Source organism: Scyliorhinus torazame, chromosome 10 (genome assembly GCF_047496885.1).
Source record: "Scyliorhinus torazame isolate Kashiwa2021f chromosome 10, sScyTor2.1, whole genome shotgun sequence".
NCBI lineage: Eukaryota > Metazoa > Chordata > Chondrichthyes > Carcharhiniformes > Scyliorhinidae > Scyliorhinus > Scyliorhinus torazame.
The window spans coordinates 171,563,844-171,578,203 of NC_092716.1; the positions used below are offsets into that span (position 1 = coordinate 171,563,844).

The 14,360-nt window shown below is 51.7% G+C and overlaps 1 protein-coding gene across 5 annotated transcripts in view; it reads right to left on the reverse strand.

Annotated features, from left to right (window-relative positions):
* Positions 1-957: 957 nt before the first annotated feature.
* The window catches only part of ptpn5 (protein tyrosine phosphatase non-receptor type 5), a 296,571-nt gene continuing 283,168 nt past the window's right edge, over positions 958-14,360 (reverse strand). For all 5 annotated transcript variants that reach the window (XM_072518941.1, XM_072518940.1, XM_072518943.1 and 2 more), the window contains one exon: positions 958-1,686. In XM_072518941.1, coding sequence (XP_072375042.1) covers positions 1,593-1,686 — 94 coding nt within the window. In that variant the 3' untranslated portion in view covers positions 958-1,592. The remainder of the gene's footprint in view (positions 1,687-14,360) is intronic.

Consider the following 14,360-nt stretch of genomic DNA (forward strand, 5'->3'; position numbering starts at 1 on the left):
CACTGCTGCCTCACGGTGCCAAGGACCCAGTTTCGATCACTGCCCTGGCTCATGATGTGTGGAGTTTGCACATTCTCCCCGTGTTGCTTGGGTCTCAATCCCCCAACCCAAAGATGTGCAAGGTAGGTGAATTGGCCATATCATTTTATCAAAACAGTAAACAATATATACAAGGTCAAATGGTACAAACACTAATTTTGCGTTGAAGAAACAGGGTACCCTTCCCTCAGTACCAACGTATGGGAAGGGGGGTGGGGGGGGGAGTAGGATACTCTGATTATTAAAACAGTTCAGAACACAGTTGTACAAAAAAAAACAGTACAAGCACTAAACTTTGCGCTGGAGAGACCAGATACCCTCGCCTCAATGTTGCTCAATTCTTCTAACCTCATGGGGTAGCCTGCAATTGTAACTCTAAACAAATGCATCACTTGGTACAATGGCATCCAAGAGCAGCAACCTTTCACAGGCCAACCTGCCCAGCATTGGGGCGCTAAACACTCAAAATCCGTTCTGCTGGGTCGGACATGTTGTTCATTTGTCCGACACAAAACACCCAAGGCAATTGTTTTACTCGGAGCTTGGTCATGGCAGGAGACCATGGGAATCACTTTAGAGATGTCCTCAAAGCATCCCTGAAGAGGTCAAACATATACCCGGATTCATGAGAGGCTGTCCGATCAAAATGGTTAAGGCTCATTTGGGAGTGCATCAAACCAGCACCATCAAGAGACTTCGCCAGGAGTGTGCAGCAGTGAAGTCAAGGCATCAGAGGGAGCGCACAGACCTCCAAACAATCTATTTATCCAACCCTACAAACACCACCTGCCCCACATGGCAGTGTCTGTAGATAGCTCATTGGATGTATCTGCCGTTTTAGAGCTCTTTGAACCAGAGTACAAGTAAGTCATCCTCCATTCTGAGGGACTGTCTAAGAAGAAGAAAAAAGCAGCACAATTCAAGTTGAAACATATCTTTTTTGGGGGGTTTGTTTTACCATAGTAAGTAGAGCTAAAATAAAGCAAGGAAGGAACTTACACTTACAAGAGCAGTTTATCTTGATTCTCGGAAATTACCCAAATGTACACAGTAATATCCCAGAAAGAGCTATGAGTTGAAAACGCAGATAATTGTTTTTGGTGATGTTTGTGGGGGAACATTAAAGATGGGAGAACTCCCTGAACTTCAGACAGTGTAATGAGAATTCAATATCCAGCTGAACATCTCACAGGAAGAGAGAACATCACTGATCTTGGCAATGCCAAATGTTAGTTTAGAAACCTAAGTGAATTACCTGCAGCTCCTGTGAAAAGAGACAGATATCTATTCAGACATAAACACAGGTATGCACGCTTAACAGTATAAATGATTGTTTAACGTTTAACTTCTCCACAATTTCATCATTTGAAAAGTTATTTTAAAAAAATGAAAAGGCTTGGATACTAACATTCATAGTTGCATGTCCACTTCAGTGACAAGGACACATTCTGGTTGTAAACCACATACACACATACATGAAAAATATTACTAAAGGGTCAAGAATTTTTAATGTGTCACTTTGGTCCATGGCTGGTTGGTGGGCAGGCTGTCACTCATTCCTCTGCTTGTTGGGATAGCTGTCTCTCACACAGACTCAGGGCATGGTGCACAAACTGGTACTGTTCACATGTCTGGATCATTCCTCCCCTAAGAAACAATACAACATTCACATCACATTAGACTCCACAATCAATGTCCACAATCCTTCCAATTTATTTGGAATATTTTGTTTCAACTGCAAGGGTTTTTTTCAAAAAAATTAAAGAGCTTGTGGATTTAAATGCCTCGACAGCTTGACAGTTCCACTGAATCAATTTTTGTACATGCATTACGACTTTTAACCGCCTAAAAGGGCACTTGTTCTTTCACATGTGGCACCGTTTCTCTCCCAAGGGAGAACCTGGACCTCTCCAAAAGGGTGGTCTACCTTTTCAAAAAAAATTTGAATACCGTTTGCTCAAATATCTAAACCCACAAGTAATGTTTTGTACATTCCATGAATGCAAAATGGATCTGTTTGAAGGCAGCTTCACTTCTAAGTGTGCAGCTGCCTCCATGAACCACAAATATGCAAACTTGGGGTGGGACTTCTAGAATTGGGGTTCTAGCACCATTTTGGGTAGGATGCAGGGCCCTTCAAACTCCAAGAAAATTCAGGTCCTACTATTTGCTAGCATGACAAGAAAAACCATTAAGGCTTAAGAGATTAATTTTGTTTGCTTTTGACTGGTGTAATAATGTTACCACGGGGTACACTGGCAATATAACTGAATCCATTTTGTCATGTGAGAGTACTTTAAGAAATGGATGTTTATCAAATAGCTGTAGTGAATGTACCTTTGGGTGTTTATCAAATAGCTGTGGTGATGTCAGTGTGTGGGTGGAGCTGAGCTGTGACTGCTTTTACTTTCGCTTTTAGCAAAAAAGCTAGTGTGTGTTTGTCTGTTTTAGTTTCGTTTTCAGAGTTGAAGAAGCTGCAGTCACAGCAAGAAGGTGCATTGATCTCTCTCAGCAATCTAAAGACTGAAATCCTCAAATGATCTGGAGAAAAAGTAATAGCTGTTTCTGTAGAGAATTTAAACCTGCTGTCTTTCTGTAAAGAGGGTCTTTTTGTCTTCTGGATGTTGTTAGGAAAGTTATGGAGGGTTACTTATAGAATATTGTATCTGTGGGGATTATTGGTGTTGATAGTTGTTAAGATGTTTACTGTGGGTTTATAAAGTGTTAACTGGATTCATAAATAAAAATGGTTTTATTTTAAAAGCACTTTAGATCTCTGTTGTACCACACCTGTAAAGTAGGCCCTTGTGCTCCCCATAACCAAAATCTATTAAAAGTTGTGGGTCAGGTGAACTCCATGATACACTTTGGTGTTCTCTAACCCCTGGCCCATAACAATTTTGAACGGGCCTTAAAAGGAGTTGCTTGTTTCAGGCGAAAGAATCATTTAAATCTGAATATCAAGGCCCTATGACCCAAATAAGATTCCAGTTGACTTTATAGTTTGGAACTGTTCAGAGCATGTGTAGGAACCAAAGTGGCTCACCAAAAGTAGGTGCTGAATTATTTTATTGGGCTCCTAAGAAGCAGATCATGAAAATGCCAGAACTGGGTTGGGTTGGGGAGAGAGAGGGATGATCAGGATAGAGGAGGAAATAATCAGTCAGAGGGTGTGATTGGGAGCAGAAGGGGTTAGTATCCAGGAGATTGACAGGATGTCTATTGGGAGATAGGCAAGCAATGGATGATAACAGATTTTGGATGTAATGCGATGCAATGTTGTCACAAAATTGGCCTTTTTGATGGCACCCTACACTGATCCCTTCAAGGCCCTCGGTTAGGCTGCAAGCAGACCTAGTTTTTTTGGCCATCTGCGTCCAACTGAATTTAGTAAAAGGAGCCTCAAACACCTGGTCAGCTCCCTATTTGTATATGCCAAGGGTCTAACATTTGTTTCAGATGCGGTCCATGTATGTATCTTTTGGTACCAATCAGAGGTGGTGCACTTCTGACTCGAAGCATATGTGTAGCAAATGCTACACATGTGCTGTCCACCATGTTGGATGCACTTGTGCTATTTTACACTTGCAAAATGGTTGCAACATCATCCAATTTCTCAGCCAAAGATTTGTATTAGCTCATAAAACGTATATAATTAATGTTTCTCTTATCGACTGCACTTGATATATCTTTTTTAAACAATTAATATTTTTAAAGTCTTAGTATCAAGGGCAAAGTCAGGGGATCTAATCATTTAGTTCACTCTGTGTACTATCTTTAATATAAAATATTGGGGACTTCCCGTAATGGCGCTTGTTCGACATTTCCCGGTGTGGGAAGGGGACAGCAACATTCCCCCGATAGTGTATGGATTGGACCAGGAGTGCGGCGATTTAAAAAGTGGCATTGAAGCAAAGAAAGGTGCGAGAGAGGAGGACCAAGATGGTGGCGGGCGGAGACCAGGCAATGTGGAGTCAGTGGGTGCAAGAGCAGCAGGAGCTTCTCCAGCGCTGCTTTAAGGAACTGAAAGCAGAGCTGCTGGAGCCGATGAAGGCATCAATCGATAAGCTGCTGGCGACCCAGACGGCCCAAGGGGCGACGATCCGGGAGGTCCGGCAGAAGGTCTCGGAGAACGAGGATGAGATCCTGGGCATGGCGCTCCACAAGAAATGGCAGGCGAGGTTCGAGGAGATGGAGAACCGGTCGAGGCGGAAAAACCTGCGGATCCTGGGTCTCCTGGAGGGGCTGGAGGGATCGGACGTGGGGGTCTACGTGGCAACCATGCTGAATTCGCTGATGGGAACGGGGCCTTTCAGGGGCCCTTGGAGCTGGAGGGGGCCCACCGTGTGCTGACGAGGAGGCCCAAGCCCAGCGAGCTGCCGCGGACGGTGCAGATGCGGTTCACCGGTTTGCTGGTCGAGAGGGTGTGTTAAGGTGGGCCAAGAAGGAGTGGAGCAGCAGATGGGAGAACGCGGAGGTCCGGATCTACCAGGATTGGAGCGCGGAGGTGGCGAAGAAGAGGGTCGGTTACAACCGGGAAAAGGCAGTGCTGCACAGGAAGGGGGTGAAGTTCGGTTTGCTGCAGCTGGCACGTCTGTGGGTCACCTATAAGGATCAACACCATTATTTTAAGTCCCCGGAGGAGGCGTGGGCCTTTGATCAGGCCGCAAAACTGGACTCAGACTGAGGGTCGGGGACGAGGGGCCGCGATGGAGGGATGGTTGGGGATTGTTGGGTTGTGTTTCGAGGTGGGGTTCTTTGTTTTCGGGGGGTTGATTGGGCATTGTTTTGATTAGGTCCGCCGGGTGGGCTCGTGGAGGGGGGGGGGGTAGGTAAACTGCTTGGGGGGTTGATGGTCGGTAGGGGAGAATGGGCCCCGCGGGGGTGGGGGGGGGGGGTGGGGGGGGAAAGAGGCCTGAATTGGGGGTAGTGGGACCGGGCCTGGAAAGGGAGCTGAACCAGCAGAGGCAGGGCCGGGCGAGTGGAAAGCGCGGACTTTTTCCCATGTTTAGGGCTGAAGGGGCGGGGCCGGAGCTGGGACGTACGGGCTTTTTCTCCCACGCTGGGAGTGGAATGGATGAGATCCTGCTGGTGGACAAGGGGGGGAGGGGAAGTTCCACACTGGGGGGGGGGGGTCGATGGAGCGGCGCGAGTGGCCGGGGTCAGCAGGAGTCAGCTGACTTACGGGAGTGCAATGGAGGGAGTAATGCAGCTAGGGGGTGACTTCGCTGGGTGGGGGGGGGGGGGGGGGGGAGATCAGGTTGCTGCTGGAATGGCCAGGGGGAGCTGGAGTTGGTAGAGGAGGCCGGGGCGGGGGTCTGCCGCTGTGGGGAACGGGTCTTGCGGGGGGCACGGGCACGTGGCTGGCATAGGAAGGGCTATGGCTAGTCGGCGGGGGAGGGGGGTGAGTAGCCCCCTGATCCGGCTGATAATCACGAATGTAAGGGGACTGAATGGGCCGGTCAAGCAGGCCGGGTGTTCGTGCACCTGAAGGGGCTGAAGGCGGATGTGGTCATGCTTCAGAAGACGCACCTGAGGGTGGCGGATCAGGTAAGGTTGAGAAAGAGGTGGGTACGGCAGGTGTTTCATTCGGGTTTGGATGCAAAAAATCGGGGTGGTGGCGATCTTGGTGGTGAAGAGAGTGTCGTTCGAGGCGTTGAGCATTGTGGCAGACAATGGCGGTAGGTATGTGATGGTAAGTGGCAAGCTGCAGGGGGAGCGTGTATTGGGGGGTTCATGCGGCGTATGCTGGGCCGGATTACGGACCTGGAGACGGGGGGCCGGATAATGGGGGGGGAGATTTCAACACGGTGCTGGACCCGGCATTGGATTGCTCTAGGTCTAGGACGGGCAGGAGGCCGGCGGCGGCCAAGGTGCTGAGGGGGTTCATGGACCAGGTGGGAGGGGTGGATCCATGGAGGTTTGCGAGACCAGGGGCCAGGGAATTTTCATTCTTCTCCCATGTCCACAAGGCCTACTCCCGGATTGACTTTTTTGTCATGAGCAGGGTGCTGATTCCGAGGGTGGAGGATACGGAGTACTCGGCGATAGCCATTTCTGATCATGCTCCGCACTGGGTGGACCTCGAGTTGGGGTAGGAGAGGGACCAGCGCCCGCTGTGGCACCGAGAGGTGGAGTTGCTGGCGGACGTGGAGGTGAGCGGGCGGGTCCGGAAGTGTATAGAGGGGTACCTGGAGGCTAATGATAATGGGGAGGTGCAAGTAGGGGTGGTCTGGGAGGCGCTGAAGGCGGTGGTCAGAGGAGAGCTGATCTACATTAGGGCACACGAGGAGAGAGAGGGAGAGGTTGGTGGGGGAGATGGTGAGGGTGGATAGGAGGTACGCGGAGGCCCGGAGGAGGGATTGCTTAGGGAGCAGCGTAGCCTCCAGGCTGAGTTCGATTTGTTGACCACCAGGAAGGCGGAGGCGCAGTGGAGGAAGGTGCAGGGGGCGGTATATGAATACGGAGAAAAGGCGAGCCGGGTGCTGGCGCACCAGCTTCGGAAGCGAGAGGCAGCTAGGGAGATCGGGGGAGTTAGGGATGGAGGACGGAGCACGGTGCGAAGTGCGGTGGGTATCAATGGGGTCTTCAGGGACTTCTATGAGGAACTGTACCGGTCTGAGCCCCCACTGGAAGAGGGAGGGATGGGTCACTTCCTGGACTGGCTGAGGTTTCCGAGGGTGGAGGAGGGGCAGGTGGCGGGGTTGGGGGCGCCGGTTTGGTTGGAGGAGTTGGTCAAAGGGATAGGGAACATGCAGACGGGGAAGGCACCGGGACCGGATGGGTTCCCGGTTGAATGTTACAAGAAGTATACGGACCTGCTGGGCCCGCTGTTGGTAAGGACCTTCAACGAAGCAAGGGAATGGGGGGGCTCTGCCCCCAATGATGTCTAGAGCGCTGATTTCCCTGATCCTGAAGCGGGACAAGGATCCCCTATAGTGTAGGTCATATAGGTCGATCTCACTCTTAAATGTAGATGCAAAGTTGCTGGCAAAGATTTTGGCCATGAGGATAGAGGTCTGTGTGCCGCAGGTCATACATGAGGATCAGACGGGATTCGTGAAAGGGAGGCAGTTGAATACTGATGTATGGAGGCTCTTGAATGTTATAATGATGCCGGCGATGGAAAGGGAGGCGGAGATAGTGGCGGCGATGGATGCGGAGAAGGCCTTTGATAGGGTGGAGTGGGGGTACCTGTGGAAGGTGTTGAAACGGTTTGGGTTCGGGAAGGGGTTCGACAGGTGCGTGAGGCTGCTGTATGAAGCCCCAGTGGCGAGTGTGGCCATGAACAGCAGGAGGTCTGAGTATTTCCGGCTACACCGGGGGACGAGGCAGGGGTGTCCCCTGTCCTCCCTGCTCTTTGCGCTGGTGATTAAACCCCTCGCCCTGGCATTGATGGAGTCGAGGAACTGGAGGGGGCTGGTGCGGGGTGGGGAGGAGCATCGGGTGTCGCTCTGTGATGATTTGCTGCTATATGTGGCGGACCCAGTGGGGGGAATGCCAGAGGTGATGAGGATCCTTAGGGAGTTTGGAGATTTCTCCGGGTACCAGCTTAATATGGGGAATAGCGAGTTGTTCGTAGTGCACCCGGGGGACCAGGAGAGGGGGATTGGTGAGCTCCTGCTAAAAAGGGCGGAGAGGAGTTTCAGGTACCTGGGGGTCCAGGTGGCTAGGAGATGGGGGGCCCTAGATAAGCTTAACTTCACGAGGCTGGTGGAGCAGATGGAGGAGGAGTTTAAGAGGTGGGACGTGCTGCCTCTCTCCCTGGCGGGTAGGGTGCAGTCAGTTAAAATGACGATGCTCCCGAGGTTTTTGTTCCTGTTCCAATGCCTCCTCATCCTGATCCCTAGGGCCTTCTTCAGGCGGGTTAACAGGAGCGTTATGGGGTTTGTGTGGGTGCAGAAGACCCCGAGGGTGAGAAGGGTGTTCCTGGAGCGGTGCAGGGATGGGGGGGGTGGGGGGGGTTGACGCTGCCTAACCTCTGTGGGTATTATTGGGCCACCAACATGGCAATGGTGCATAATGGTTGATGGGGGGGGATGAAGCGGCATGGAAGAGACTGGAGATGGTGTCCTGTGTGGGCACGAGCCTGGAGGCGCTGGTGACGGCGCCGCTGCCGCTTCCTCCAACGAGGTATACCACGAGCCCGGTGGTGGCGGCTACCCTCAAAATTTTGGGGCAATGGAGACGTCACGGGGGGAGGTGGGGGCCTCGGTGTGGTCCCCGATTCGGGGGAACCACCGGTTTGTCCCAGGGAGGATGAACGGAGGGTTTCTGAGCTGGCACAGGGTAGGTATTAGAAGGATGGGGGACCTGTTTGTGGACGGGAAGTTCGCGAGCCTGGGTGAGGTGGAGGAGAGGTTTGGGCTTCCCCCAGGGAATACATGCAGATATATGCAGGTAAGGGCGTTTGTTCGGCGGCAGGTGGTAGAGTTCCCACTGTTGCCACCACGTGGGGTCCAGGACAGGGTGCTGTCGGGGGTGTGGGTTGGAGAGGGGAGGATATCGGCAACGTATCAGGTGATGCAGGAGGAGGAGGAGGCCTCGGTGGAGGAGCTAAAAGGTAAGTGGGAGGAGGAATTGGGTGAGGAGATTGACAAGGGGATGTGGGCGGATGCCCTGGGGAGGGTGAACTCTTCCTCCTCTTGCGCGAGGCTCAGCCTCATACAATTTAAGGTGCTCATAAGGCTCACATGACCGGGGCAAGGATAAGTCGGTTCTTTGGGGGCGAGGACAGGTGTGTTAGGTGCTCAGGGAGCCCAGCAAATCACACCCACATGTTCTGGCTTGAGGACTTGCCCAGCGCTTGAGGACTTTTGGGAGGGTGTAACGAGGACGGTGTCGAGGGTGGTAGGTTCCAGGGTCAAGCCGGGCTGGGGGCTCGCAATATATGGGGTGGCAGAGGAGCCAGGAGTGCAGGAGGCGAAAGAGGCCAGTATTCTGGCCTTTGCGTCCCTGGTAGCCCGGCGAAGTATTCTTCTTCAGTGGAAGGATGCGAGGCCCCCAAGCGTGGAATCCTGGATCAGAGATATGGCGGGGTTTATTAAATTGGAGAGGGTGAAAGTTGCCTTAAGGGAATTGGTACAAGGGTTTTTCAGGCGGTGGCAACCGTTCCTAGACTTCCTGGCAGAACAATAGAAGATGGTCAGCAGCAGCAGCAACCCGGGGGGGAGAGGGGAGGGCAGGGTTAGTTTTTCTTGAGGGGGTGTGTATTTTTGCCTTTGTGTTGATGAAGGCTGTTAGTTTATTATTTATGTATAGGGGGGGGGGGGGATTTGTTCTTTCTGTATTCTGTTGTTGATATTTTGTGAAAATTTGAATAAAAATTATTTTTATAAAAAATAAAATATTCACAGGTGATAACAGTTATCACGTGAAGCTCAATAAAAGTTCTTTATATGCATCTTCCAGCTTGTTTTATTTGTAAAAATACTTTTATACACTGTGCAAAGAGATAAAATACCTTCTGCATTGAAAAAAATGAACCTTCTGCAAACCATGATTGTTTTTACATTTTTTTTTTAAACTTAAGAGTACCCAATCCTTTTTTTTCGAAGGGCAGTTTAGCGTGGCCAATTCACCTACCCTGCACATCTTTGGGATGTGGGGATGAGACCCAAGCAGACACGGGGAGAATGTGAATACTCCACATGGCGTTTTTACATTCTTGAATCAACAAATTACGTTGTTCGAATAACTGATCTCTGTCCCCTTTTCTGATGGCTACTGTGTGTGTCTCTAAACTGGATTCTCTTACAAAGTAAGTAATTGTTAATGGAGAAAAACTTTAGGGGACTTCGGGTGGCGACATGACATGTAGGTGGAGGTCGCATGTTGGGTGACTCCTGCTAGAGTCTTTGATTTTTGCCTGGTCTCAGGAGTACTTTTCGGATGAGCTGGTGTGGGAAGTTGTAAGGATCCATGGAATGTCAACCATCAAGAAGAAAGGCCAGGGAAGGAAGTGGCGAGTGCAAGTCCACCAGCGAGTGCTGTTGTGAGTCCAACTGGAGGGAAGATGGCGGGTGCTGGTTCGTCGGGTGGGGCCACCCCCGTTAATGTTGAATCTCTGACCGAGGTGGTATTGGGGGAGTTTGAAAGGCTGTTCGGCAAGCATTTAGAGTTGCATCGGAGAGAGATGATGACCTTGGTCAAAGAATGGGTGGAGGACAAGCTTGCCCCGATAAAGGCTGCTTTGCTGAAGACTTTACTGGAGGTGTGAGGGCAAGGAAAGAAAATGAAGGGGGTGCAGGAGGCATTGTTGCAGCATAGCGACCAGTTCACCTCGATGGGTGAGGAGCTGCAGAGGGTGGTGGAGGTCAATAAAGATCTAAAAATCAAGTGGAGGACCTGGAGAACAGGTCGAGGAAACGGAATTTGAGGATAATGGGCTTGCCTGAGGGGGTGGAGGGCCGGAGACTGACCGAGTACCTTGCGGATATGTTCAATAAAATATATGATGGAGGAGGGAGAAGAGCGGAGTTGACGAGAAGGTGGGGCGGCCTTTGGTCGGTTGAAGGTGGTGCTGTACAGCAGCGGTGTGAGGTTTCGAGTGGTCTAGCCGGCAAAGCTGAGAGTGACTCACAATTCAAAGGTCTTCTATTTTGAGACGGTGGAGGAGGCATTCGTGAAGGCTGAAGGACTGGGACTGAAATGAGTTTGGGATTTGTACTTGGACAATGTGGACTGGTATCTTTTTTCTTTGATTCTTACTGGTTTTTATTCAGTTTTTATTTTTTGCTTTTTTTCCATTGATGTATCCCCCCCACTCTGAATGTATAGCCGGGGGAGGGTTGAAGTTAGCTTCTGATGGGAGTGTGGGGTGGGGGTATTGGAGGGTTTTGGACATATGGGGGGGGTGGTGTCAGGCTCCTGAGTGTAATTTTGGGAGGAGGAGGGGGCTCGGGCAGGGGTCACCGCGCTAGCCAACTAAGGTTGACAAGTGAATGGGAGTGTGGTGGGGAAGGGCCGCAGTCGTTGGAGCTGGACAAGTTTCGATGGACCTGGGAGGTGTGAATGGTGGGTGGAGAGGATTGGTACTAGGTGAGGTGTTCGCAAGAAGAAGTGACTGATGATTCTGGGAAGGGGGAGGTGGGGATTAATGGTCCTGCCAGATGGGCGGGGCCTGGGGTACTGGTAATGGCGAATGGACGGGGATGAGGGGATGAGAGGCCCCCGGTCAGAATGATGACATGGAACGTGCAAGGGTGCGCTGGAGGGGGTTCTCGGGGGTCTTGGTTAGCGTATATGCCTCTTATTGGGATGATGCAGGATTTGTGAAGAAAACACTGGCTACCATTCCAAATACCCATAAGGCAATTTAAGGGATTTGAATACAGTGCTGGAACCAAGGGTCACTGCAGCGCTCGCTAACCCTGTTAGGGAGGGGTGGCGGGGGGGGAGGGGGGGGGGGGGGTGGCGAAGGCATTGGTGGAGTTTATGACAGAGATGGGGGTGGGTTAACCCATGGAGGTTTGTGTACTCGAGGAATTGGGAGTATTTGCTTTTTTCATCGATGCACAAGGTATTCTCGAGGATTGCTTTTTTTTGTGGTGGGAAAGGTGTTGTTAGCTGGAGTTAAGAGGGCAGAGTATTCAGCAATTGTGATTTCGGATCACGTCCCACCATGGTCGTTGTCCTGGCAAAGGGGTTGGCTCAGAAGCCGGGATGGAGACTGGGTGTGGGGTTGTTTCTGTGTTAGAATAGGGAAGGTAATTGAGGGGTATGTGGAGTTTAATTGTACTGGGGAGGTTGCACCGTCAGTGGTTTGGGAAGCTCTGAAGGCAGTGATGAGGGGAGAGGCAATTTTGTTTAAGGCTGATGCACGATCAATTAATATTAAAACGAGGTAGTAACATAACTGAAGGCTTGAATAGACTAGAACTTCCCCAGCAGCTTCGGTACAGAATGAGGGCTGCTGGGACGGCACCAGTTCTTATACCCCGCCTGTCAGGGCGGAGCTACATACAAAACAGCCAATGGTAAACTCCTAGGTTTAACCAATGGTCTTCAGCCTCTCGGGTACTGCAATAACTGATAATACCACATTCACCCCCTGTTAAAAAAGAGTCCGGCGGCGGTGGTGGCCAGTGGTCACAATTGCATTTACATGGTATGATCAGATATGGAGGTACAGTGATACCTCCTTACAGGGTTGTAGAGAATATTTACAATCGTGGAAGATATATACATTCAGTGTTTATTTACAGTTACAGATTGGTTATACTGAAGCAATCAGTCGGTCGGGTGGCCTGGTCGTCCTCCTGGATCGTCTGAGCCTTGGTAGTGATTCCGGTGGGGGTCCGGGCGTCTGCGACTCCGGGAGCGTGGCTTCGGCCTCCATGGCCTAGGCAGGGGCGGCGGGAGGACTGACCCTCCTGTGAGGTGCTGTGGAGGGGGTGGGGGGAGTTGGAAGTGGTGGGGGTGGTGTTTCGGGTGCACGTGGGATTCCGGCGGACACCAGGTCCCGTAGGGAGACCGTATCTTGCCGGTCATCAGGGAACGCCACGTAGGCGTACTGGGGGTTAGCGTGCAGCAGGTCGACCCTCTCGACCAACGGGTCCGGCTTGTGCGCCCGCACGTGTTTTCGGAGCAGGATGGGTCCGGGTGTTGCTAGCCAAGTCGGGAGCGAGGTCCCGGAGGAGGACTTCCTGGGGAAAACAAGGAGATGTTCGTGACGTGTCACGTTGGTAGTTGTACAGAGCAGTGACCGGATGGCGTGGAGGGCCTCCGGGAGGACTTCTTGCCAGCGGGAGACTGGGAGGGCCCTGGACCGTAGGGTCAGTCGGACGGTCTTCCAGACTGTTCCGTTCTCCCTCTCTACCTGCCCATTTCCCCAGGGGTTGTAACTGGTCGTCCTGCTTGAGGCGATGCCCCTGTTGAGCAGGAATTGACGCAGTTTGTTGCTCATAAAGGAGGACCCCCTATAACTGGGGATACCGAACAGTGTAAAGATACCCTGGAGGGCCTTGATGACGGTGGTTGCGGTCATGTCTGGGCAGGGGATGACGAATGGGAACCGGGAGTACTCGTCAATCACGTTCAGGAAGTACGTGTTGCGGTAGGTGGAGGGGACGGGGCCTTTGAAGTTCCTGCTGAGGCGTTCAAAGGGACAGGAATTCTTTATCAGGTGAGCCCTCTCTGGCCGGTAGAAGTGCGGTTTGCACTCCGCGCAGATTTGGCAATCCCTGGTGGCTGTCCTGACCTCCTCGATGGAGTAGGACAGGTTGCGGGTCTTAATAAAGTGGAAAAAGCGAGTGACCCCTGGGTGGCAGAGGTCCTCGTGGAGGGCTCGGAGGTGGTCCAGTTGTGCGGTGGCACATGTGCTGCGGGACAGGGCTTGAGGAGGCTCGTTTAGCTTCTCGGGACGATACAAGATCTCGTAGTTGTAGGTGGAGAGTTCTATCCTCCACCGCAAGATCTTGTCGTTTTTTATCTTGCCCCACTGCGCATTATCAAACATGAATGCCACCGACCGTTGGTCAGTGAGGAGAGTGAATCTCCTGCCGGCCAGGTAATGCCTCCAATGTCGCACAGCTTCTACTATGGCTTGTGCCTCTTTTTCGACCAAGGAATGGCGAATTACGGAAGCATGGAGGGTACGGGAGAAGAATGCCACGGGTCTGCCCGCTTGGTTGAGGGTGTGGCCAGAGCTACGTCGGACGTGTCGCTCTCGACCTGGAAGGGGAGGGACTCGTCGATGGCACACATCGTGGCCTTTGTAATGTCTACTTTGATGCGGCTGAAGGCCTGGCGGGCCTCCATCGACAGGGGGAAAGTTGTGGACTGGATTAGGGGACGGGATTTGTCTGCGTAGTTAGGGACCCACTGGGCGTAATTGAAAAACCCGAGGCAGCGCTTCAGGGCCTTGGGGCAGTGAAGGAGGGGGATCTCCATGAGGGGGCGCATGCGTTCAGGGTCGGGGCCTATAACTCCATTTCTCACTACGTAGCCGAGAATGGCTAGACCATCGGTGCTAAATACGCATTTATCCTTATTATACGTTAAGTTAAGGATTCTATCGGTCTGGAGAAATTTTCGAAGGTTAGTGTCATGGTCCTGCTAATCGTGGCCGCAGATGGTGACGTTATCAAGATACGGAAATGTTGCGCGCAAGCCGTACCGGTCAACCATTCGGTCCATCTCGTGTTGGAAGACCGAGACCCAGTTAGTGACACCAAAGTGAACCCTTAATAAATGATAGAGCCGCCCATCTGCTTCGAAGGCAGTGTATTTGCGGTCACTAGTACGGAGGGGTAGTTGATGGTAGGCGGACTTGAGATCCACCGTGGAGAAGACCTTATATTGCACGATCCTGTTTACCA